This window comes from Strigops habroptila, chromosome 8, assembly GCF_004027225.2.
Source record: "Strigops habroptila isolate Jane chromosome 8, bStrHab1.2.pri, whole genome shotgun sequence".
Classification (NCBI taxonomy): Eukaryota; Metazoa; Chordata; class Aves; order Psittaciformes; family Psittacidae; genus Strigops; species Strigops habroptila.
In genome coordinates, this window is record NC_044284.2 from 52,396,286 (window position 1) to 52,420,222 (window position 23,937).

A 23,937-nucleotide genomic window follows, 5' to 3' on the forward strand; every position below is an offset into this window, starting at 1 on the left:
ACACTGTATCTGGGGAGGGGACAGCTCCCTCCATAGCCCCCACCTTCACCCCATACCAGTATAGCACCCAGCAGACAGTGCCATGCTGGCCCCCCCAGTTGCAGCACTGGCCATGTATGCTCCAGCCCCAGCCCTCGAGAGGCACGGGCACAAACACGTCCTGGGGCAGGACAGCAGGATCTGACCCTGCAGTTTTATTGACTCCCGTGTCCCTGGAGCATGTGGCTCCCATGGCATGGGGTGTTTGAGGGGCTTCATTCATCCCAGGAGTTCCTGTCGGTGTCGATGGACACGCAGTTGTACACAGCGTACCGCAGCATCTCCTCACAGGCCTTGGCCCTGGCGGATTGAGACACGGGGTCATGGCCATGACGGACAGTGGGAGCTTATGCTTCCCTCCCCACGTCACCTGGACATCCCCTAGGGCAGAACCTAGGGGATCCGGGAAGGGGACCCCAATGCCAGCCCCAGGGAGGGGGGAGCATCCCTGTCCCCTGTCCCCAGCTCAACTCACGAGGAATACTTGGGCAAGAAGAAGGTGCAGGAGCACGTGGAGGCCTGTGGCATCAGGTCCACAGCGTTCAAGCTTGGGAGAAAGGAGAGAGGGTCAGACCCTGGCACGGCACAGGGATCCCAGCCCGGGCAGGATGGACTCACCTTGCCCTTTCCGGGTAGACAGTGATATGAACTGGAAGGCGGCTTCGGCCACTGACAAACTTGAGGAAGCGGCTGAGATCCTCTGAGGAGAACGACAGGGCTCAGGGACAGGGACAGGGACAAGACTGTCCCAGTCACTGCCATTGGAGAGTCATCCTGGGAGCACAGGGCAAAGCCAAGGGATGCTCTCAGCATCCCAGGAAGGGCCAGGCAGGATGACTCCAGCTGAGTCCCAGGGAAGCACTTAGTGAGCATCCCCAGGGCACAGGGCAGTGGATATCCCATCGCCATGCCCATCCTGCTGCACATTGAGAACGGGGAAAGGCTTGGGGCTGCTCACCACTGGTGAAGTTTTTGAGTGCCTCCCAGAAGTTCTGGATACAGGTGTCGTTGGGTGCAAAGTCCTCAAATGTGACTGCGACAAAGAATGTGCAACGGCTTCTTTAGACACTCCCAGCAAAGCAAATGAACGCGACATGTCCATCCTGCCCTTCTGTGAGAGCCCAGAGTAGAGGCAGGAGAGGAGGAGACCCTCTTGGTGAGCCCCTGAGAGCAGCCAGCACCTCTGAGCAGGGCTGGCACCCTGCACAAAGGAGGGTGAAGAAATAGGGGTCCCAGTTTGCAGGGTGGCCACTTGCCTCTGCCCATAGCAGCTGAGGACCAGATGGATAAGAGTGGGGACCGGTGGGGTTTGCATCCCTACCCAGGGTCCCTCTGGCTTATGCTCCCCCAGGCACCCCACGACTAGGGACTCAGCATAGGGCAGGATGAGTGTGCAGGACAAGCACTTACTGAACCTCCGCAGTTCAGACACAGTGATCTCGGGGTCCCCGCAGACCTTCTTCTCCATCAGCTGCCAGGTGAGCAGGTCCAGCACAGGCTGGGGCACCACACGGAGCAGCCCGGCACGCATGGCTGCGATCTTGCAGGGACACAGCAAGAGCCCCACATCACTGCAATGGGTCTAGCCCAGGGCAGCCACCCAGGGCACCAAGGTCAGGGACTGCTGGACCCCAGAGGGGATCCTCAGGGCATCCTAAGTATGGGATGCATGGAGGAACCACCCAGCTGAGGCTGGTTTGGGGACACATTTTCACAGCCACCAACCCCACAGGTACCAGGAGCAGGGACCCCTTGGAGCTACGCTGGCCCAGGGGCACAGCATTACCTGCTCCTTGCTCTCCTCCAGTCGAGCCTTCTGCACCAGGCGGATGAACTCCTTGCGATCCTCGTAGCGCACCACAGTGTTGCTGCCATTGGGGATCAGCTCCACCACATGCTGGTCACTCCGCACAACCGTGTAGGTCAGCTCTTTGCCAAACATGAACTCGAAGGCTTCCCTGTCCATCCCCTCCATCATCTCCAGCAGCTTCACCTGCAACCCCAATGGGTAAAAGCCATCACAATGGACCCGGAGCAGCCATAGGTGTGCACAGCACTGCCCTGCCGGACCCCAGCCCCACTCACCAGCTCCGCGTCCACAGCAGCAAAGTCCTTGCTCCAGATGACCTCTTCCCCTGCCAGCTGCTTCCACACCAGCGCCGGCAGAGCCAGGATCTGCCAGAGGGAGCAAAGACACGCGTCTTCCATGTGCCCCTCCATCACCTGAGGGGTGACATGGCAGCCCCCACCAAGCCCCCTTGCTGGTCAGGGAGGACCTGCTGTGCTCACCAGGAACTCCTTGCTCCTCAGGGCTGCTCCTATCAGCTGCCCAATCCACTCGTACTTGGGGAAGTCCTTGCAGGAGGGGTTGGGGATGTACATGTCCCTGGTGTCGCTGCTGCTGTTACCCTGCGGGAGAGAGGCTTAGGACCTGTGGGCACAGATGTGACCAGCCCACCATGGCCCCTCCTGCAGCCTCCCTTTCCATCACCCCTCTGCCTGCCTCTCCTGTCCACCACGCAGGTACAAGCAAAGCTCCCCAAGCCAACAGCCCTGTCAGCATTAAGATAGGATTCACATCCCAAAAGCTCCCAGGCTCTGCTGTCTGCCTCCCCCAGGGCTGGAACAAGCAGGCAGTGGGGTGCCAAACCTGGTTGGAAGTGCGCACAAAGAAGGGCAGGGGAACAGGGACGTTGCCCGAGCTGGGGCAAAGCTCCTCCGAAACATCCGACAGGGTGTCCCGAAAACCACCGCCTGCAGTGGAGGCAGAGGCTGGTTAGTGCCTGGCACAGCAGGGACAGATGCTGATCCCAAGGATGCAATACCGGCGGGGTAGGGGAGATGCAGGGACCACCACATGTGGGCAGAGCACAGCTGCCTCCCATAGAGAAGCCAGGACAGTGTGGACACCCCACCTCAGTGTGCAACCCAGAGCTGCACCCCAACATGAGAAAGCTCTGGGGAGAGCCATAGAGTGGGAGGGGAGAGCTCTCACCATTGTCGATAATGCCCTCAGTGATAAAATCGCACTCCCACCACTGGCTGTAGTTTGCGGGCCATCTGTGGGGAAGCAACAGCCTCATGCACATCCCTCCTCCACGAAAGCCAGCAGCGCTTGGCATTCCCTGCACCCTGCTCCGGGGAGGTGACACCCCAAAACTGCAATACTGAAGACCTACCTGTAGTCCAGGGGCTGGTTGTGCTTGGAAGATCTGAGGCCTTCATACAGCTGAAGAGAAGCAAAGCAGAAAGGGGATGAGATGCTGAGCTGGCAGGTACCCGCACAGGGCATGTGTTGCCATACCTGGGTGAAAACGGTGTTCCTGTAGCTGGGGTCCAGTGCAGGGTTGGTGCGGTGCTCCCGGGCCAGCTGCCGGTTGATGCGCAGCTTTGGCAAGATGTTAGGGGGGGTGCTCTCCGAGGACTGCAGACAGTGGGCAATGAGGGCTGCGCTCTGCTTGGACAGCAGCAAGAATGGCTTCATGCCCTAGCAAGGATCAAGCAGAGATGGTTAGTGTCGTGGTTTAAGCCCAGCTGGTAACTCAGAACCATGCAGCCACTCACTCACTTCCCTGCTTCTTCGTCCCTCCACTCCTGGAGGGATGGGGAGGAGAATTGGAAGAATGTAAATCCCACAAGTTGAGATAAGAACAGTCCAGTAACTAAGGTATAATACAAAACCACTACTGCTACCACCAATAATAATAATGATAAGGGAAATAACAAGGGGAGAGAACAAAAAACTAAAAGGGGAAAAGAAAACAATAAACACAAGTGATGCACAATACAATTGCTCACCACCTGCCAACTGATACCCAGTTTATATAGTGGGCATGACGTGCTGTGGTATGGAATACCCCTTTGGCTAGTTTGGGTCTGGTGTCCTGTCTCTGCTTCCTCCCGGCTTCCTGTGCCCCTCCTCACTGGCAGAGCATGAGACTGAAAAGTCCTTGATCAGGGTAAGCATTACTTAGCAACAACTGAAAACATCGGTGTGTTATCAGCATTGTTCTCAGGCTAAAGTCAAAAACACAGCACTGCACCAGCTGCTAAGGAGAAAAATAACTGCTACAGCTGAACCCAGGACAGTTAGAAGCCTGATCCTGCCATGGTGTGCCCTCTTTCCCTCTCCACAAGCAGAGATTCTGGTGTAACAGAGGATGCTCAGCTTCTCCGTCTCTCTGGCAATGCCCAATGTGGCAGCCCTCAGCATGAGGCCTGGGCAGGTCTGTCCCCATGAGATCAATGGGGATATGCCACAGCCTCCAGCAAAACCAACTGAGCCCATGACTAGATGCTCCTACTGGTACTATCCCAGGGGAGCCCAGCAAACCCTTACCATGAGTGCATTGAAGGTGCCAATACTGTCCTCGGAGAGGGGGATTAGGTAATGCAGGACACTGTCCAGGATCTGGACAAACCTGGAGACCAGAGAGGAGCAGTGTGAGGATGTGAGGGGTTTGGTGCATGTGTAGAGCCCAATACACCCATGGCATTTCACTGTAGACAGCCCCAGGCCCTGCACATGGGTCTGCTCCAGCCCATGGAGGAACACCAGCATACCAAGGGGAGCACCCAACCAGCACCCTCTGGCCAAGCACTTTATTTATTCCCAAGGAAAAGCTGTAAACAAGAGAAGGCCAGCCCATGCTGCAGAGGGTCTCTCTGTGGGGCCAGTGCTGGCCCCAGCCTGGGGCTGCCCTGTAGGCATCATCTATATGATGCAAGACCCCCTCACCCAGTGCCACCACTGCTCCCCACACATTGGAAGCAGCCACATTTGGATGTGGAGCAGCAAGCTGAAGTCCCTGCCACACGCAGGAAAGGAGCTGTCAGGCTTTAAGTAAGAGATGTGCAACCGCCTGCTAGAGACCAGGGCACAGTTCTTCTCAGGGCTCGGGCTCACTGCCCTGGGGATGGTACCTCTGAATGAGCACGGCCCGCCGGTACAGCACATCGGTGTCCACCCCTTCCAGGAGAGGGTAACGCACCAGCCGGGCTGGCTGGAATATGTCAGAGTTCAGAATCAGGTCCCACTCCCAGAAGGACTTGATCTTAATCCCTTGCAGGCGGACATTGTACCCTTGGTCTGCCAAGAAAGGACAGTGCATGGCTGGGATGCTGCAGCTGAGGGCAAGCAGCCCACAGCACCTGCGGCATCCCAAATGAAGCTCATTCCCCAGCTCTTCCTCCAAAGGACCCCAAAATGCAGCCAGTGCAGAAGGAAGAACCAGAGGTGCTGGGACCGGCTGCAGGTTTAGGGCTGGGCTGGCAGCCCCAGTCCAGCAGCACAGGCTCACCCCGGCATTCCAGGAAGCGGATCTCCAGCACCGGCAGGTGGATCTTCATGTTGCGGAGGATGCAGACATTCTGGAAGCTGTTCCTGCACACAGCATGGAAGGAGGTAGCAGAGCTACAGTGCACAAGAGATGGCCAGCAAGGCACGGGCCACTCCGGCTCCCCAGCCAAGGATGCACCGCTACTTATAGCAGAAGCCCCCTCACCTCACTGCGGCAGAAGGGGACCAAGTAGAGAGAAGAGGCTGTCAGAGACACAGAGACATCCTGAAGAAGGTGGAAGCAGCATCCAAAGAGCCAGACAAGAGCATAAATTCAAAGCAGAGCAGAAACGTGAGATGTCTGAGAGGGCACCACGGTTCCCAGGGCGTCCTGGCACATCTTGAAAGGGCACAACCATCCTTCAAGCAGAGCTGGTTATGCAAGCGTGATGTGTTTTGAAGGAAACATGGATTTGGGGAGATGAACAATCTGGTAAGTGATTTGCTTGTGTTTCCAAAGCCTTTGGCAAGGTCCTGTCAAAGACCTAAGGGCATGTGGGGAAAAACCACTGCGAAGAGGAAAAGGTGAAGCACTCCAGGACTTCTCAGCTACAGCATGGCAGAGATGCTCAGAAAGGTGGTGGCAGCAGCTCATGTCCCCACAGGCGAGGAGGAGGAGAGAGAAAGATTCCCAAAGTCACCAGGGAGGAGGAAGCACACTGCAGCCCAGCTGCATGGATGAGGAGCAGGAGCGATGAAGCTAGCACATGGAGGCAGGGGACCACCACACTTGTGGGGAGAGATGTAGCCTGCACCGAGGGAGCCCAAACCCTCAAACAGCCACCATCACCAGAAGGTCACTTAGCACCAACCCCTTTCCTCAGCATCTCCTCAGGGTGCAGAATCAGCTCTGGAGTTTGGCCTAAGCTGGACCCAGGCTGCTCTTTACTCACTCATTAATTAGGACAGTTCTCAGGTGCTGCAGCCTGTTCGGTGGCCCCCCGTACACAGCCACCCGCTTGGGTACATAGGAGTTGCCATTCACATCCAGCACCAACCACAGCCTCCTGGGGATGAGAAGAGCAAGGGTCAGCGTTGTCCTCCTCTCCACAGAGATGCCCCTGGAGATGAGGCTGGGGGCAAGGCTGTGTCCTCCTGGGGTACATCTGGCAGCAGCTGCCCCCCCACCTCAACCCCGAGGCTGGGGAAAGCTGCATTCAGGAGGAAGGTGGTGCTTTGCCTGGCACCCTGCCCTTCCCTGGGACCGCCGCTGGCAGGGAGGGGACACCCCGACGTCTCACTTGATAACGCTGCCTTTCTTCATGCTGAGCCGCACCCAGTGCTGCCCCGCGGGCCCGTTGCTCTCCCAGAAGCTGTATGTCTGGTTGTCCGTCAGACTGGCCGCGCCGCAGTCCCCCTGCAAGATGCAGTGAGCGGAGGGAGGCAGCTGAGCATCCTTGGGCACACCATGGCCACCCCTGGATGGGTCAGGGGACAGCCCCTCAGTTTGTTAGCCTGTGGGTAGCTGAGCATGACCACGGACCCCAAAGACACAACGGGGTTCTGCTCCAGATGCCCAACTCCCAGCAGCTTCACTAGAGCAATGAAACCCCACCACTGTCCCCTGCCCCTCGCAGGGCTCATCCTCCCAATACCTGCAGTGATGCTCGTGTGTCTCACACTGATTTTAGGCTGTGGAGGAGCCCCACTACGCACCACCTGTGAGGAGACCTCAATGTTGCTGATGTGCTCCATCATGCAGTCCCCACGTTGCATCTCCTTCTCATTGTGATCATACAGGAAGCGCACCAGCTCCATGTCATGCTCATAGCTCCAGCCTGGGGGCACAAACCTGCAGAGTGGCTTTGTGTTAATTGGATGGGAAGAGCAGGATGCAAACCAAACCTGCTCACTAGCACTGTGCAGGTGCCCCAGCTCGCATTGGCCGCAGCATCTCATGGTCATCACATCATGATGGCACCGGGCAGCTGTCCCCACCACAGGCAGGTAACATGGCTGTATCTCACCATGGCACCAAGTGTTTATGGCCACCCCAGCCCAGTGGGAATAGCACCATGCGGTTGCTCCGATGCTCCATAGAGCAAAGGCCATGTTCGCTTGGGCAGCGTCGAACAGTATCAATGTAAAAGCATCTCAAGGCACCCATCCTTCCCACTCCCTGCAGCCAGTCCTGACCCCACAGGCATGTCCAGCCCCAGCCAGACGCCCCTCAGGTGTCAGAACTGCTCTAGGAGATGCACTCATACCGAAACTTCTGCACTGCGGCCTCATCCTGCTCTACGAGTCTGGGCTTCTCTCCCAGGCGCATGCAGTAGGTCAGGTCCACCACTTGTTCCCAGCTGGAGCAGCACCAGTGGAGGAGTCACACAAGGGAAAGAAAAATGGGTCAGTGCTCAGTATGCCCAAGCTTTAGGCTGTAGTGGAGTCAGCAGCGATGAGGGACTGGGTGACACAAGGAGCTGCAGGAATAGCTGTGGGAGCAATGAGAGTGTCCCTGCACCCAGACAGGGTGGAGTAGCACAGGGAATCCAGCCGTGCATATGGCCATCCACCATGAAAACCAAATATGAGCTCTCTCATCACTGCGTTACTTCTGCGACACTGCTCAGTCAACCCAAGTGCCTCAGGAATCCCGGGCATCACTTTTACCCTGTGCAGGTGTTGCCACAAGCAAACAGGATTAGCCTATGAGGGGACACCCTTGGCTTGGCAGGGATGTGTCCCACCTGTGTTGGAGGGAGTGAGGAGGCTGTGCTGGATGTGCCCGTGGGATTTGGGATGGCTGTGTCGCACATGTTCCAGGGGTACTGGCCACACACACCTCCAGCACCCACAGCCCAGGGCCGTACCTGACCGCGGGTTTATAATCATTCCCGAACGTTTGGTTCTGCCACTGGATCTTCTCCACGGAGTCAACCGGGACCAACCTATCTCCTCCTTCTCCAAACCTCTGCGCCAGGACCCAGCCCTCCGCCTGGTCATGGCTTCCCGTGCACTCCTCCAGCTGCTCCTGCAAGCGCATCCTGGCTCATCACCACCGCCGGGACACGACGTGTCTCCAGGGGGGCTCCCGGCTGCACGGCGCGGGGCTCGTCCCGCACCCCGCCGTTACCTTGCTGAGCTTGACCCAGAGCCCGGCGCCGTTGCAGTACTCCTCGCCGGTGGCGCGGAGGCAGCCGCCCTTCCGCACCTCGATGGTGGCCCGCGCCGCCCGCTTGCCGCCCCGCGCCGGCCCCGGGCTGTCCCACACGCTGAGCAGGCTGCGGGCGGCGGCGGCGGCGGCGGCGGCAGCGGCGGCGGTGTCCTTGCAGATCTTGTACTGCACCTCCCGCGGCACGTAGCAGAGCGCGGCGGGCAGCGCCCGGGCGCGGCGGAAGCACTCGCTGCACTGCAGCAGGAACCGCAGCCGGCCCAGCACCTGGTGCGGCGTCTCCCCGCCCGCACGCATCGCGCACCGGGCTCCGTGCACCGCGCGGTCCCGCCGCGCCCCGGGTTGTCCCGGCGCTGTGCCCCCGGCGGTGCCGATTCGCCTCGGGCGGTGCCGCCGCTCCCGCCTCCCTCCGGGGCCGCTCCGTAGCGGGCACGCCCCAGCCCTTCTTCACCCCTCCCGGGCCGCCGTCCCCCCGCTTCCCGGCGCGGTGCTCGGTGTGGCGCTGCTGTCAGCCCCCCCGCTTTGTGTTATGCCCACCCCGGTAGTCCCTCGGTCCCCGGCTGGAGCAGGCCTACGTCTCCTGCATCCCCTCGCCCCATGGCTTAGGATCCTGCTCCCTCCTGGCCTCCAACATCCCTGTCACTGCCTGCATCCCTACAAGCAGAGAAGGGGTCCCTGCAGTGCCAGGGCACAGGGCTACATCTCCAGCGTGGATAGGGGAAAAGAGAGGAGCTGGCATCCTGCTAGCGGGAGAGCCGGCTCCTGCCTGGCTGGGGGAACATATTCCTGCTTGAAAGCACCCGCCAGGGAGTATGATGGGCTTCCCAGCCAAGGACCTGCTTTATCCCAGCCAGCAGTAGCTCCTGGCAGCAGGAACAAGGATATGACACCCAGCAGCACCCAACCACCCCAAAGGCAGGTCGTGTGTCACCCACGTCATGTCTGCCTGTTGCATACCACAGCGAGGTGGTGGCAGAGAACAATTCAGCTCCACCCCGATCCCTGAACTGCTCCAGGCTGGGCACAAAGGCCTGTGCTTAGGGATCAGGAAGCAACCAGGCTGGCAGAGCTCAAAGGTCCCCGCGCCCCAGCAGGTCAGAGTCCAGCTCCATCGCTGCAAAGGCACAGTGCAAAGAGAAGCCCAACATCTGTCACCCTGCAGCGTTATCTGTTGGACAGGCAGGCCTGTGCCTCATCACTGCGACAATCACCAGCCTTGCCAGGAGCAAAGTGCCCTGAACCACAGTGTGAGAGAAATGCAAACTTCTGCCTTGATTCCTCACTGTGGCCACGTCACCCTATCAAACAGGTTGCAGAGCTGCTGCAAAGGGTTGAGAGAGTCAATACTCTGAGCCACCTCCCTGACACCGCTTTAAGTGCAAATGGTACCACAGGGCCAATTTCTGCTTCGCCTCTGGTCTTCACTGCTGTTTAAACCACACAGAAGAAGAACCACCAACAGAAGACCAGACAAATCATAAGGAAGACCCAGAGTAGTTAGTTCACTTTATTTTAGATCCTACATGAGGTAGGGACAGACAGATCCTGTCAAACTATTTATAGCTTGTCATACTCCCGCGTATTAGTGGAATAACAAGAGCAGCCAGACTACACGTGCGGTATTAATCACCTCAAGCTATTCTATGACAATCCAGCAAGCTGAAGTCAGGAGAGAGTGAGTGGTTACACGGAGCCTTCATAACATCAGTCCGTCCCCCTGCTTGTCCCTACCCAGCATGGAAAGCTGCAGCTCTGGCACCACAGATGTCTCCTCAGCAGCACAGGGGCACGAGCACCTTCTTCACAATGGCACTGTCTTGGAAATGGATCTCGACTGACTTGAGGCTGGCTGACAGGGTAGGGACATGGAGCCACTGGTTCCTTATGCCCAGGAGGGCTCCCTCACCCCGGGCCACGTGCAGCAGCACGAGCCTGGGCAGGGGCACTTGACTTGTGCCTTGTCAGACATGGTAGGAGGCAGCTCCTACCCACAGCTTTAGGGATCAGAGGAGGAACTTGACCCAGCACTGAACTAACACCTACTTTGGGCCCCTGAGACTGGCCAGAGCTGAGCCAGGCTGACCTTTTCCACCATTCCCTGGGCTGTCACAGCAGAAATTCAGTTTGTGATTGCCTTTAAAACACCACAGAACAGTCAGAGGATGGCACAGAGGAGGTCCAGGCAGGCTACCAGCTCTCCCTTCTCAGCTCACCTCCGCAAATTCAACAGCATGATCTGTGGGTTATCTTGGTGTCCTTGCTCAGCAGCCACATTCGTCCAGACCCTCTGACAATGCACTAAATGATCGCTGCTGCCATTCTTCAACATGTATATATCACCATAATAAATGGTAAAACAATGACATATATAGTAAACCAATGTTTTTCTTGATCTGTTTGTAGGGGTTAAACCCACATTATGCTGGATGAGCTCCTAACTACAGCCTTCCTGCTAGGGCCAGGTTCTGATACTACAAGTATTGTTTAAATAGAAATCCCTGTCACCAGCTAAATAATTTCTCCAGAGCTCCAGCCAGCCCTTAGGCATCACTCTCTTCTCAGTGGCAGTAAATAAACCCAAGGATGTGAGAGGTCAGGAGATAAAAGACCTTGCAGGAGGAAGAATAGAGAAATGTGGGAAAAGCTAGAGCAAATAACTTCACAGTCATCAAGTGCTTCAGGTTAGGGAGGCCCTAGACCTGAAGCCAGCAGGGTGAGACTGGAGGTTAGATCAGATTGCCTAAGGCTGTAAGACAAGTCCTGAGCATCTCCAAAGATGGAGATGCCACAATGCTTCTAGGGAGGGATCCTACTGCTTCAGCCAGGCTCTGCTCTCAGCATCACCCTGCACAGCAGCTCTTCCCTCATCACAGAGGGCTGGGACTGCGTACATGGAGGACGAGATGGAATAGAGCAGTCCAAGCATTTTATCCCTCACCGAGAAACCTTAGCTGCTCTGGGTACCACCATAATTATCTTCTACCCACTGTCAGCTGCAGGTGCTTCCACCAAGGCCAGGGGAGCAGCAGTCACCTCTTGGAGATGTCTCAGTCAGAGGTGCCCGTTTCCCTACGGATGGTCACCTCAAGCAGCCCCAGTTGGCTCTTGGCCTGCCCGTTCCCATAGGTGACACCAGCTCACCCTCCACCAAAGACTAGGGCCACTTTATCCATCCCACCCTGAGCCACTCATCAACTGACTGTCCCCTGCCCGGCAATAAAGCACCACAGAAGAGCTAATTTTTCTTGCTGCTTCTAGTTCTGCTCAGTAAATAATGTGACCTCCTGCTGATCTCCCTTAGACATAAGTGGGCAAGGTTGGAAAAAGCGGGATCGATTCCACCCAAATGTCAGTGGCCAGAAAAGATCTAGAATGGCTCATTTCAAATCCCAGCTCAACGCCGAAGGCTCCATCACCAACACTTCTGCCTGAGGTCAAGCCAGCAGATCAAAGTCCTTTCACAAGCTTGCTCATGCCCATTTAAAACAGACACCCTTGGAAGTGACTCAGCCAGCAGCATGGAAAGGTATCACACCAGCTCTGCTCCTGTCCATGCTGGTTGCTGAAATCTGCCTCAAAGCACAATTCTGAGATAACTCTGGGACTTACAAAACACCTCCTCCAGCAGATGGGACTTCACACACACCCAGCTGAGTGTGGAAGGCTCTGTTGCAGGCAACTGCTGTTAGGGACAGCTTCCCCACTTACCCTGAGCTCCTTCCACTCACCACCATGTGGGAGATGGCAGCACACACACTCTCCTGGTCCTAACATCCCTTTTAGCACAAACCTCCTCAGCAGGTCTGGGAATACCACAGTTTCAAAGGAAACTGGTGAAGGGAAGGACTTTGTTTACAACTGGAAGCAATTTCTGGATGGCAGACTCCTCCAACAGAGGAGAAAAAGGCATGAAGCATTAACACAGGATAAATCTTAGCTCACAGCAGTAGCTGCACCCCAGTGAAGCCCCAGTGATTCAGTGGCTTTTAGTAGTGGTGGTCCAACAGACCACACAGGCTGAAGATGGAGCTGGGTGTATAAAAGTGGACCAACATCTGGCAGCCCACAGTGCTAGGCAATGACTAGCCCTGCCCAGGGCTGGGAAGATCAAGGGACATTTCTAATGGTCTTGGAAATTGTAAAGCTTTCATTGCCCACTCCTCGCTCAGTGTGTGTCCATCTGCTCTAGGAGCTCCAACCCTTGGCACCCACAGTCTCTCCACTTCCCTGGGGCAAAGACATTCCCCATCCACCTGAAACCTTCACCTACCTCCCCACAGCAGAGGAAAGCAGAGCCCAGTACTGCCATGCCTGCTACTGCTCTAGCCCCTGCTGTACGGGGAAACAGCTTGGCCTGCCTGCACATCTCCACGAGAACTAGAACAGATTAGTTGTAATACTGGCTTTTAAGGGTAAACCAAGGCTCAAAAGAGCCTGGGAGAACAGCTGCTAGGCCACCAGCACGCTGGATGTGGAGCTGAAGGTTATGGAGCAGGAAGGAAGCAGTTCCCACTCCTCGCAGAGTAGCAGCTCCCTCAGCAGCCGCTGCTGGGTGCAGGGAAGCACGGGTGGTCACAGAACTGGGACTTTGTGCAATGTAAAAGCATGGGAGCCCTTTCCTGACAGCACCCGCAGTCCTACTGTGCAGGTCTGTCATGACACCTGGTGGCCAGAGGCACCCCTGCAGCATCTGCCACCAGCCTGCCCCATTTCTTGTGTACCTAGATGAACGACCTCATTTCCATTGACCTCAGGTGACAGCAGGAACAAGGCAAGGGAATGCGGTTAGGACACTCAGGCTAGGACACACTGAGCATCGCTGAGCATCCCCGTGGTCTCAGCAGCAGCTCACAGTTCTCTGTCCTGTGCTGTAACCTGCCGTGCAGCTTTGTGGCTCTACCCCACTTCTGTTTGGAACAGAGCTCAGCCTGGGAGGAGTGAGAGGTGTGGACCTGCAACAGGGACAAGTGGAGAAGAAACTCATTACAAAATCCTATCAGACCTTTCCGATGTACGAGGGCTGGGCCAGGGTTTCATTCTTGTAATCATTTACACTCCAAGCTAGCTCCCACCCTGCTGAAGGGCCAAACCTCCATGTCCAAAGAGGTGCTGGTTACTGTTGCTGGAAGCCAGGCTTCACGCCTGCATGTTTATTATATATACACATCCTGGGGGGACAGGAGAGCTCTTCCCACTGCTCGTTTTTGTCGAACAATTGTCCATGCTGCTCGGTCAGGCTGCAACATCACTCTTCCCACGGACTCATATCTGTGTCAATGGCCACGCAGTTATAGGCAGCATAGCGCAACTTCTCTTCACACACCTTGGCACTAGGGATGGCAGGAGGAAGGGGAAAAAAGAAAAGACAAGGAGGAGTTGCCACTGCTGCATTTGCCAGTGGAGAAGACAAAGATGCTTTCTGAGATGGAGGCTGCTCTTCACCAGCCACTCACAGAGAGAATCACAGCAGCCAGATGGGACAGGCATAGGGACGTAAGTGTGGCAAAGCGATGGGGCCCTATGGGTCAGCACCAAGGTTAAGAAGAGAGCCCAGAGACACAGCCTCCAAGATTTAGGGAAGCACCAAAACTTACGTGGCATAGTTGGGCAAGAAGAGGGTGCTGGAGCAGGTGGATGACTCCGGCAAAGCATCTGTCGTCTCAGAGCTTGGGGAGAAGGTGACAAACTGGTCAGAACTAGCAGGCCAGCAAGGCAGACCACACATCCCTCTGGTGTGGGATCGGTCAGCCTTACAGTCTACAGAAGAATGGACTCACCCCATTTTGTCTGGATAGATGTAGATCCGTGCTGGAAGGCGGCTTCTGCCAGTGACAAATCTGAGGAAGCGGCTGCGATCCTCTGTGAAGGAGAAACAAAGACATCAGCAGACCCTAGAGGGATGTGGATGGAGTACAACCACTTCCAAGCATCCCCAGTGCTAGCAAGCAGTTCCTTCAGCCCAGCTGCTTGCTCTCCCTGGTTCCCATCTGTTCCCCAGGCAGCTATGAGGGTGGCTTCGCCCTCCTCATTCCCAGCCAGCATGCAGGGGTTGTCACGGCACAAGACACATGGGGACAGAGTAAATTACCATTGGTGAAGTTGTTGAGTGCTTCCCAGAAGTACTGAACACGGGTGTCCAATGGCTCAAAGTCCTCAAACCGGGCTGGCAGAAAGGATACAGAAAAGGAGTTTATTAAAGATGCAAGCTCCTCCTGGATAAGTCAGAGCAGCTCCCCCTGCTCACCCAGGGGTCCTGTGCCAGCACAGGAAGAAACTTCTAGGTGCCTGCAGGGTGTGAACACGTAGACCCAAGGTGTGAGGGACACATGCAGCCAGGCTCCTCCCAGAAAGCACATCTAGATCCACATCTCAGCTCCACAGAGGCTCAGATACTGGCAGCCTGAGGGTGCCCCAGCCTGTACTCACGCCCTGGAGACAAGGGACACCCCTGCCCCCATGAGCACCCTGCTAAAGGCAAGAAGTATACAAGGCCACATTTGCACTTGTAATAAGGGCTAATATCAGCCTCCCACACCTCTGCTTGTCCTAGCACAGAAAGAGTTTCGTTTTCAGGGAGTTATCAGCAGAGTCTTTCACTTACTGAGCTTCTTCAGGGCATCAACTGTGACTTCAGGGTCTCCACAGACTTTTTTTTCCAGCTCCTGCCAAGTGAGGAGGTCAAGGACAGCTTGGGGCACCACCTTCAGCAGGCCGGCCTGCATGGCCATGATCTGAAAAGGAGGCAGGGCAGGTAAGCAGCATGTCTTGTCCATTTCCCTGGCTCATGGTTGAGCCTAGGGACTTGCCTGGATGCACGCCATGAGACTGCTCACAGCAATGCTCCAAGGAACCTGAAGGGAACAGGATCCCAGAGATGCATCCCAGTTTATTCAGGAAGCCTGTGCCAGAGCTGGGAATAAAACCTTATGTCTCTCATGCTGCTACAAGCCTGTTTGCTTCTCAACAACTCCATGGACTCCAGAACCTCATGAGAAAGAACTGCCTACTATTGCACTGATGAGCACAGGGTTGCTAACCACAACGCTTTTTACTCAAAACAGATTTTCGAGTGGCTGTGTCTCTTGGCACTCAGTGACCACTGATGCTATGGCACAGCATTACCTGCTCCTTGCTCTCCTCCAGTCGAGCCTTCTGCACCAGGCGGATGAACTCCTTGCGGTCCTCGTAGCGCACCACAGTGTTGCTGCCATTGGGGATCAGCTCCACCATGCGTTGGTCACTCAGCACTGTCGTGTAGGTCAGCTCATTCCCAAATTTGAACTCGAAGGTGTCTTTGTCCATTACTTCCATCACCTCCAGGAGTTTCACCTGCCCAGTGCCCAGATGAGTGCTTGTTAGAGAGATGCCCAGTGGGCAGTGGTCTGAGTCCCCATCTCCTCCCTTCCCAGACAAGGGCTGGAGTGACTGTGACAGGAGCATAGTATGGGATATGCTGCCCTAGAGCTGTTTAGCAGACCTTGGGGCATTGCATGTTTGAAGCAGTAGTCAGCATGGCCACACCTCTATATTAGCTATAATATAGAGCTATAAGATGAATTAAATGTTATAAGTGCCCTTTTGGTGCACGATTCTTTGACATGCAAGTACAACATGAGGACAGGGACACAAATCACCACCTTGCTGAATGCCACAAGGAACAGGATAGGCACAGCCTCCCAGCCCCTCTCACCAGCACAGAGTCCACAGCAGGGAAGTCTTTGCTCCAGCTGACCTCCTCCCCTGTTAATTGTTTCCATACAAAGCCAGGAAGAGCCAGGACCTGAAGGAGAACAAGGATTTTGCTGAGCCTGTGTGAAAGGAGACATTCCCAAAGATGGAGATAGGGCTCAACAGTGCAAACACAAAGGAGATTTTCTGCTCCCCCTTGTCCACATGCAGAGCTCATCATAGCCAAGCAGAGACCAGACACTCTCTCCCAAGCTCCCAGCAGCATCTCTCAAAACTCAGGCTGTGAGCTTTCCTAACCCCTTTGCCCCACATCCTGCCAAACACCTTTTGTCCCAGTGTGTGATCACAGAGCTCTCCCATGCTCCTGTCAGACAGGCTGCAAAAGGGGGATAACAACTCCCTTTGTGGCAAACCTCCATGCAGGGATGGGGTTGAAGGCTTACCAGAAACTCCTTGCCCCTCAGAGCTGCTCCCATAATCTGCCCGATCCACTCATACTTTGGGAAGTCTTTACAGGAGGGGTTGGGGACATACATGTCCCTGGCTTCTCCAGTGCCATTACCCTACAGAAGCAAGAGGCAAAACTCCAAGTCATGATCTCAGCACAGAACGAAGCACCACAAACTCAGTTTCTGTCTTGCCTCTGGGCACTTATCACAACAGAAGTGGGCTAAACCCCCCCATCCTCCTTGGCAATATTCCTAGTCAGAGACAAGTATCCAGGCCCTTGTCAGCATATCCTAAAATGAGATGCCACAAAGCAGTCTACCCAACCCTTCACAAGGAAAAGCCTCGGACCAGCCAAAGTAGGTACATCCCTGGCATGCAGGGGGACAGGGGCGGCACTGCATTGCCAGGCACAAAAAGACCTGCCCCAAATACCCGACCCACAGCACCTGGTTGGACGTGCGCACAAAGAAGGGCAGGGGCACGGGGGTGTCTGCTGAGCTGGGACACAGCTCCTCCGACATGTCTGCCAGGCTGTCCCGAAAACCTCCACCTGCAACCCCAAAAGAAGGGCATTTTTAGCGATGTGAACATCTCATTTGCTGATCCTCAGAGTTATGGAACAAAGATGAGGAATTCTGGTTCAACCCACCCCTGTGCTGAGAACGCTCCTATCAGTGCCTTATGGCACCAGCGGAATAGGAGAAATAACATCCCTGCCTGGCCTGTGGAGGGGAGCCACAGGGAGCATTGTCAAAGCTGCTGTTAGTGACTAATGGAGGTCTGGTCCCCATTCCAGCAAGCAGCAATCCTTATCCAGGACACGGCCGGGGTGGCAGGACAAGGCAATCTGCCTTCCCTCTCTCCTCAACACTGGATGCAAATGAGAGCTCCTACAGCAACAGAGTCACCCCGTCAACCCTTGCCTCTGCCCCAGAGGAGCCCTTGCCTCACACAGTCCTTACCTTGGTCAATGATGCCCTCTGCGATGAATTTGCACTCCCACCACTGGTCATAACGCAATGGCCACCTGCGGAGAAGCAGGCATGGCCTGAGGGGCTGCTCAAAGCCAAGGAGATGCTGGGGAGGCAGCAGGCACAGCAGGGTCAGCAGGAGACTAGAGTGAACCAGTCTGGGCTTAGGACAGGACAAGATCTCAATCTCCAGAGACAGCTGCATCTTCAGTAGGGAGGTGACACCTTGGGGAACAGGCCATGATCCCACGGCTGAGCTGACTCCTGCCTTAGCAAACCCTCTCCCGAGCACAGCGGGGACACAGGCTTCCCAAACACCCTGCTGGGCAGAGCTCCCAGCACTGCATGAGCCCCTCCCTCCCCCACACTTACCTATAATCTAGAGGCTTTTCGAACTTGTCCGAGGGTTTCAGGCCTTCATACACCTGCAACAAGCAGAGAAGATCAAGGCTGGTATCCCCTGTCCAAGGGAACTGGTGCCAGGGGAAGGCAGGAAATTCAAGAAATCTAGTTTGCCCCAAGCCTTTAAATAGTAACCAAAGCTGATCTCTAAATGGTCTAGGAGCCCTTCATTATTGGAAATGGAACATAAATTACAGTGCTAAGCACTGTACGGAGCTTTCTGGCCTCAGAGGTACATCAAACACTCATTAAGCTTCACAGCAGCCTAGGTTGTTTATGCACACACAGAGCAATACATCTTTTGGAGATGGGGGGAGAATGACAATAGGAAAATCAGCATTGCTGTAAAACTACGACACAGGACTGTGTGCAGCTGCATTATTATTGTCACACAAGAATTCTTTGCTGCTCTTTCAGTGTAAGGAGATGGTTATGCTCTGCATTAGCAACATGCCACAGAGAGCATCCAGGATAGAGACTTCAACTTAGAGGACCCAAATCCCTCCTAGATGTTATTCCTGGAGATGGGATCATCAGCACATGTAATTGTAGACCCTAGGAAACATGTGAAGAGGCCTTGAGGACTCTAGGTATCTCCAGCTCTAAGTTGTCCCCTTTCACCCATCTCTACGTGGCTCATTTTCATTTTAGGATGCCCCACTCTCCCCAGAGCAGCAGGGACCTTCCAGGAGGGACAGTACCTGGGTGAAGACAGCGTTCTTGCAGCTGGGGTCCAGGGCAGGGTTGTCTCGGTGCTCCATAGCCAGGCGTCGGTTAATATAGAGCCGTGGCATGAAATTGGGCTTGCTGGTCTCCGAGTCCTTCAGACACTGGGTAATGAGAGCTGTGCGCCTCTTGGACAGCAGCAAGAACTGCTTGATGTGCTGCCAACAGGTATGTCCAAAACATGTCAACTACTTCCTACGGAAGCCACTGCACTGCCAGGTCTCTCCCCTTCCCAGGGCCACTGCCTTCCACACACAGACACATTCTCCTGGCCAGTATTTGCTCCACTTCTGCCTCTGAAAGGTTCTGCTTTCTGGCTTAAGGGAGGTACTAAGCTCAGTCTTCTCTCCATCAGTCATCACCTGATGCTCACACTCCAGTGTTGCTTGGACATTCCTTCACCCTCATTCTTACCAGAACATCTGTCTTACTATCCATCCTATCTGTAACCAAAGCACACTCCTCTAAACAAAAAAGAATCATCAAATGCTTTGGATCCTGTGTTGCGCCTGCACAGGAATTACAGTCCTTTCTGACATCAGGCCTGGAAACACACAGAATGGGGCTACCCCAGCAATGTCTCGCACATGTATTCTGGGAAAGGATGTAAGGAAAACAGATGCCTGGAGGGACGAACCCAGTCTTATCAGAAAGATGGAAATCAAAAGCTTATTAAAGCCAGAAAGAATTCACTGGTAAAAGCCTTGCTGCTTGGACACAGCCAGCTCAAAGCTGCTGGCAGCAAGTGTGGGAACAGAGTGTCCTGGGCTGAGATCTCAGAGGGGATGTGCGTCCAGCTCACATGCCCAGTGCTGCTGTGGTTCAAATCCTTTTGAGGGTGAAGTGCTCTTGTTTCATTCTACTTGCTAGCCCATAGCTGCATGTTTCCACATCAGCATTTTAGCAGGAAACTAGCCCCTAAACAATATCACCTTTCACAGCTTTAATGATCTGAGTCCAGACACGCATCTCCCTTGAGCTGCTTTAAAGGCAACAAGCACTGCCCGCCTCCCTTCCCACAGCACAAGCACAATCACCCTGCCAGGCTGAGGCCCCACAAGGCACAGAGGGAATCACTCACCTTGAGTTTGCTGAACGTGCCAACAGTGTGGTCCCAGGCTGGCACCAGGTGATGCAAAACACTGTCCAGGAGCTTGATGAACCTAAATCCCAAAGAAGAAGATATTGCAACACAGGAGGGACAGGGATATGCACAAGCCTATTCCAGACCAGTCACAAGCTGAAAAGTAACAACTGATCCAAACCCAACCCAGCATAGTCTTTTGTATCACGGAGCCTTCGGTACTGAATTCCCACTCTCTGGGCACTGCAGGGACCTTGTACCCCTTGCAAGGGATTCTGCACACACCTGCCCCACGCACCACACAGATAAACTGCATTTGGGACATATAAGACACTGAACTTGAGCTGCAAAATTCATCTGAAAGCATAGGGGAGTTATCCCAGAGTTATCCACTTTGTTCCCAAATGGCTCTGCTATTTAGTCCAGGGCCCAGGATGCCTGTCCCAAAGGGAGTCACACAGCTCTACAGCTTCCAGCCATGGTTGTGCTGGAGAGAGCACCAATCCCTACAGGCAACACCACCCCGCTTGTCTCCCCTCCTCACAGAGTACCTTTGAATGAGCACAGCCCGTCGGTACAGCAGGTCAGGGTCTGTCCCTTCTAGGCGAGGGTAGCGCACTAAATTGGGCAGCTGGAACATGTCAGCACTGAGCCCCAAGTCCCTCTGTCGGGAGGATTTGATTTTGATGCCTCGGAGGCGCACATCAATCCCATCATCTGCCAAGGAAGACCACGGATGATACACTAAGACAATGAGAAAGCAAGCCTTCCAGCACGGAGGTCCATAAATAAAAGCACTAGGAACGTGATCATCCCTGGGGCTAGGCACTGAGAGTCTGAAATGTCTCTGTGAAGAAGAAGTGGGGCATTTACAGGAGGAAGAAAAGAGAACTAAAGGCAAAGAAAGACAGGGTGAAAGCCGAGAGCTTGCAAACCTTCAGATCCCCCTGGAGTTTCCCATGGTTCTTCTGCATCTCGCCTGCAACAGCCCACAGAGCCAAGAAGCACAAGCCACAGGAGCAAACTTAATGTATGGTATCTTACAGATGCATTATGGATGTGGCCATTAACACCCAGCCCTACCTCTGCACTCCACAATCCGGATCTCAATGACAGGCAGGTGCGTTGTCATGTCCTCAAGGACGCATACATCCCCAATGTAGCTCCTGCAAACACAGCACAGATGAAGGCTGCAGGGCTGTTCCCTCACCCATCCTGCCAAAAACCACAGGCCTCTTGTAAGGGAAGAGGGTTTGCACGTTTTGAAACAGGAGCCTGTGGCAGGAACATGGACCCAGTTGCCTACAACATGGCCTATGCTGAATGCCTGAACCTGCTGGTGCCCCAGGTCCAGATGACATGATCCCAATGGGTCCCAAAACTGGATCAAGACAGCCCTGATGATTGTGCTCTCTGCTATTGTAGGTAGAGTGAACTCACAGCTCAGAGATGGAAAATGCCTGTCCCAAAGCCCTGGGCCTTTTCAGCCAGGCTGGTTCTGGCATGACTGCTTTGGGTCAGGGTATCCTGCACCGCCAGCCCCTGCAAGGGCCATGCCACTCTCTCCACTTCCAGCCACTCACTCATCAATGCCAACATCGTTCAGTTTCTTCAGATTGTCCCCCTCGCCTCCATACACAGCGACCCGCTTGGGCATGAAGTTCTCATCGGTGGTATCCACTGTCAGCAGGAGCTTCCTGCAAAGGGAAGCGTGAAATGAGGAGAAGGCAGCTGCATCTGAACACCCATCGCTGCTCTCCCTCATTGCCTGGTCACACTTGTCATCAAGCACAGCAGCTGGTGCTGGGATCCCCAGGTACCTGTAACAATGCTAAGACCCATTCAAGCTCAGAGCCAGAACTGAGAGGCAGGGGCGCAGAGCAAATCTGGGCCATGATGGACTCATGCAGAGAAAGGGGCTGCAGGGCTCTCCCCAGGCGTGAGCCAGCGCGCAGGGGAGAGGTGCCTCACTTGACAATGGTGCCTTTCTTCATGTTGAGCCGCACCCAGTGCTGGCCCTGGGACCCGTCACTCTCCCAGTACGTGTCGGCATGGCTGTCGGTCAAGCATGACACGTTGAAGTCCTCCTGGAAGAGGGCAGTGAATGAAAGGAAGATCAGATGGGGGTAGGATTAACTTCCCCTTAGTGATTACTCTCATCATGAATCTTAGAGCCAGAGGGCATCAAACTGGCCTGTTCCCTTTGCTGGGCTGTGGCTAGACACAGGGAATACAGAGCACACAGGACACTGGGCCTGACTCTCCAAGGTGCTCTGGGGTCCCACATGTGGCACAGAATATCAAACCCTCCCTAAAATCAGCTTTGCAGCTAGTATCAGCATGTGCTTCTCAAACCACAGCCCTTCCAGGGGCCATATTACACAATATGCTGCATGATGCTCCCCAGGCTTCTCTCCCACATCCTTAAACACAGCCCAGCTCAGCACATCAAGCACCACCCATGCTCCCCAGCCCCACGGCACAGCAGAACTGACGCAGCCTTGTCCCTTTAACTCACCGTGTAGGACGAGACATCGATGCTGTCCACATACTGCTTGACACTGCCCAAGTTCTCATCCTCCTTCCCAATGTGATCATACAGGAAATGCACCAAGTCTTCATCACATTCATAAGTCCATGTTGGGGGCACAAACCTACCAGGGAAAAGGGATTAATGGGTCTGGAGGAGAACCAGGGGCAGCCAGGCTAGCAGGTCAGGGAAGGCAGGTCCATGTCTTGCCCTGTTTTCTGTTTTGTACAGGCTTATCTAGGACAAAACTTTGCCGAGCAGAGCCATTCCCCACTGCCCGTCTTCCCCCCTCACTCCCCAGGTCTGCAGGAGATGGCTATCTGAGCAGTCAGGGAGAGGCAGCGGCTTGCACCCAACCGCAGAAGAAGCTGGGACACAGCTCATACCGAAGCTTCTCTACTGCAGCCTCATCCTGCTCCATGGGCTTGGGCTTCGCTCCGAGGCGCAGGGAGTACGTCAGATCCACCACCTGCTCCCATCTGAAACAACCCAGAGAGGAGCGGAGTGAGAAAATCGCAGGGGAAAGAAAGAGTGGAGTACCTGGAAGGGGAAGACTTGAGTTTAAAGCCCCACCGCGCTCCATCCTCCATCACTCCAGCCTCATCCACCACCTTTTCCTTTCCAACCACGTCCACTTCTTCCAGCCCACAGCCCCCAAGGCAGGTGACAATCACAGTGACTGTGCCAAACCCAGTTAAACTCCACATCTGGCGTCTCTATGGCCTCACTTCCATAGAAGAAGTGGCCAAACGGGCTAGGGCTCCTCAGCGCAGCACAGAACTTCTGCGGGGCAGCACACCGAGACCCTCCGCAGCTGGGCCTGGGTCAATGGGGGGCAAGAACCTCCGGCTCTGCCGCGCAAGGGGACCCGGGGGAGCCAGGCACGGCGACCCAGACCCCGCACCTGATGACGGGCTTGTAGTCCACCCCGAAGAGCTGCTGCTGCCTCTGGATCCGCTCCGTGGACTCCACCGGCACCAGCCGGTCTCCGCCGTCGGCGTGCTTGCACACCAGCACCCAGCCCTCCTCCAGCTCGCAGCCGCTCCGGTACTCCTCCAGCTGCTCCTGCGGGGACGGGCGGCTCCTGTCAGCGGGCGGCCGGGCGGCCGGGCCCCTCCGCAGGCAGCGCAGGCCGCGGCGGCCTCCCCGCACCCCGCCGTTACCTTGCTGAGCTTGACCCAGAGCCCGGCGCCGTTGCAGTACTCCTCGCCGGTGGCGCGGAGGCAGCCGCCCTTCCGCACCTCGATGGTGGTCCGCGCCGCCCGCTTGCCGCCCCGCGCCGGCCCCGGGCTGTCCCACACGCTGAGCAGGCTGCGGGCGGCGGCGGCGGCGGCAGCGGCGGTGGGGTCCTTGCAGATCTTGTACTGCACCTCCCGCGGCACGTAGCAGAGCGCGGCGGGCAGCGCCCGGGCGCGGCGGAAGCACTCACTGCACTGCAGCAGGAACCGCAGCCGGCCCAGCACCTGGTGCGGCGCTTCCCCGCCCGCACGCATCGCGCACCGGGCTCCGTGCACGCCGGGGCAGCGGCAGAACCCCGCACCGACGGGGTCGCTACTCGCGGGTTTACGGCAAACCCCGCCCGCCGACAAGGCAAGA

The 23,937-nt window shown here is 55.7% G+C and overlaps 2 protein-coding genes across 4 annotated transcripts; both read right to left on the minus strand.

Moving 5' to 3' along the window:
- Nucleotides 1–179: 179 nt before the first annotated feature.
- On the minus strand, nucleotides 180–8,810 carry LOC115611498 (E3 ubiquitin-protein ligase HECTD3-like). 2 transcript variants are annotated; one of them, XM_030494510.1, is made up of 21 exons: nucleotides 8,451–8,810; nucleotides 8,188–8,348; nucleotides 7,585–7,677; nucleotides 7,034–7,169; nucleotides 6,619–6,734; nucleotides 6,271–6,384; nucleotides 5,340–5,422; nucleotides 4,963–5,128; nucleotides 4,379–4,460; nucleotides 3,344–3,526; nucleotides 3,219–3,268; nucleotides 3,035–3,099; nucleotides 2,690–2,793; nucleotides 2,329–2,448; nucleotides 2,125–2,214; nucleotides 1,826–2,032; nucleotides 1,450–1,579; nucleotides 998–1,072; nucleotides 658–739; nucleotides 515–586; nucleotides 180–339 (listed from the first exon to the last, which is right to left on the minus strand). In XM_030494510.1, the coding sequence occupies exons 1-21, from the start codon at nucleotides 8,784–8,786 to the stop codon at nucleotides 255–257; spliced, it is 2,550 nt and encodes an 849-aa protein (XP_030350370.1). In that variant the 5' UTR covers nucleotides 8,787–8,810; the 3' UTR covers nucleotides 180–254. The 2 variants fall into 2 exon arrangements, with proteins under 2 accessions (XP_030350370.1, XP_030350371.1); XM_030494511.1 differs by lacking the exons at nucleotides 4,963–5,128; nucleotides 5,340–5,422.
- Nucleotides 8,811–13,602: 4,792 nt separating this feature from the next.
- LOC115611499 (E3 ubiquitin-protein ligase HECTD3) lies at nucleotides 13,603–23,922 on the minus strand. Of its 2 annotated transcripts, XM_030494512.1 has the most exons (21): nucleotides 23,505–23,922; nucleotides 23,246–23,406; nucleotides 22,728–22,820; nucleotides 22,330–22,465; nucleotides 21,783–21,898; nucleotides 21,395–21,508; nucleotides 20,895–20,977; nucleotides 20,363–20,528; nucleotides 19,809–19,890; nucleotides 18,703–18,885; nucleotides 17,972–18,024; nucleotides 17,591–17,655; nucleotides 17,075–17,178; nucleotides 16,622–16,741; nucleotides 16,180–16,269; nucleotides 15,612–15,818; nucleotides 15,091–15,220; nucleotides 14,578–14,652; nucleotides 14,267–14,348; nucleotides 14,084–14,155; nucleotides 13,603–13,819 (listed from the first exon to the last, which is right to left on the minus strand). In XM_030494512.1, the coding sequence occupies exons 1-21, from the start codon at nucleotides 23,832–23,834 to the stop codon at nucleotides 13,735–13,737; spliced, it is 2,547 nt and encodes an 848-aa protein (XP_030350372.1). In that variant the 5' UTR covers nucleotides 23,835–23,922; the 3' UTR covers nucleotides 13,603–13,734. The 2 variants fall into 2 exon arrangements, with proteins under 2 accessions (XP_030350372.1, XP_030350373.1); XM_030494513.1 differs by lacking the exons at nucleotides 23,246–23,406; nucleotides 23,505–23,922 and adding an exon at nucleotides 23,070–23,085.
- Nucleotides 23,923–23,937: the final 15 nt, after the last annotated feature.

Excerpts from the sequence above, each read along its gene's own strand:
- LOC115611499 (XM_030494512.1), bottom strand. The coding sequence starts at position 23,834 with ATGCGTGCGGGCGGGGAAGCGCCGCACCAGGTGCTGGGCCGGCTGCGG. Across the intron at positions 20,978-21,394 it reads AACGATGTTGGCATTGATGA|GAGCTACATTGGGGATGTAT; the intron begins GTGAGTGGCTGG and ends CTGTGTTTGCAG. Across the intron at positions 14,349-14,577 it reads ACTCAACAACTTCACCAATG|AGGATCGCAGCCGCTTCCTC; the intron begins GTAATTTACTCT and ends TCTCCTTCACAG.
- LOC115611498 (XM_030494510.1), bottom strand. The coding sequence starts at position 8,786 with ATGCGTGCGGGCGGGGAGACGCCGCACCAGGTGCTGGGCCGGCTGCGG. Across the intron at positions 7,678-8,187 it reads GATTATAAACCCGCGGTCAG|CTGGGAACAAGTGGTGGACC; the intron begins GTACGGCCCTGG and ends GTGCTGCTCCAG. Across the intron at positions 5,423-6,270 it reads AGAACTGTCCTAATTAATGA|GAACAGCTTCCAGAATGTCT; the intron begins GTGAGTAAAGAG and ends TGCTGTGTGCAG.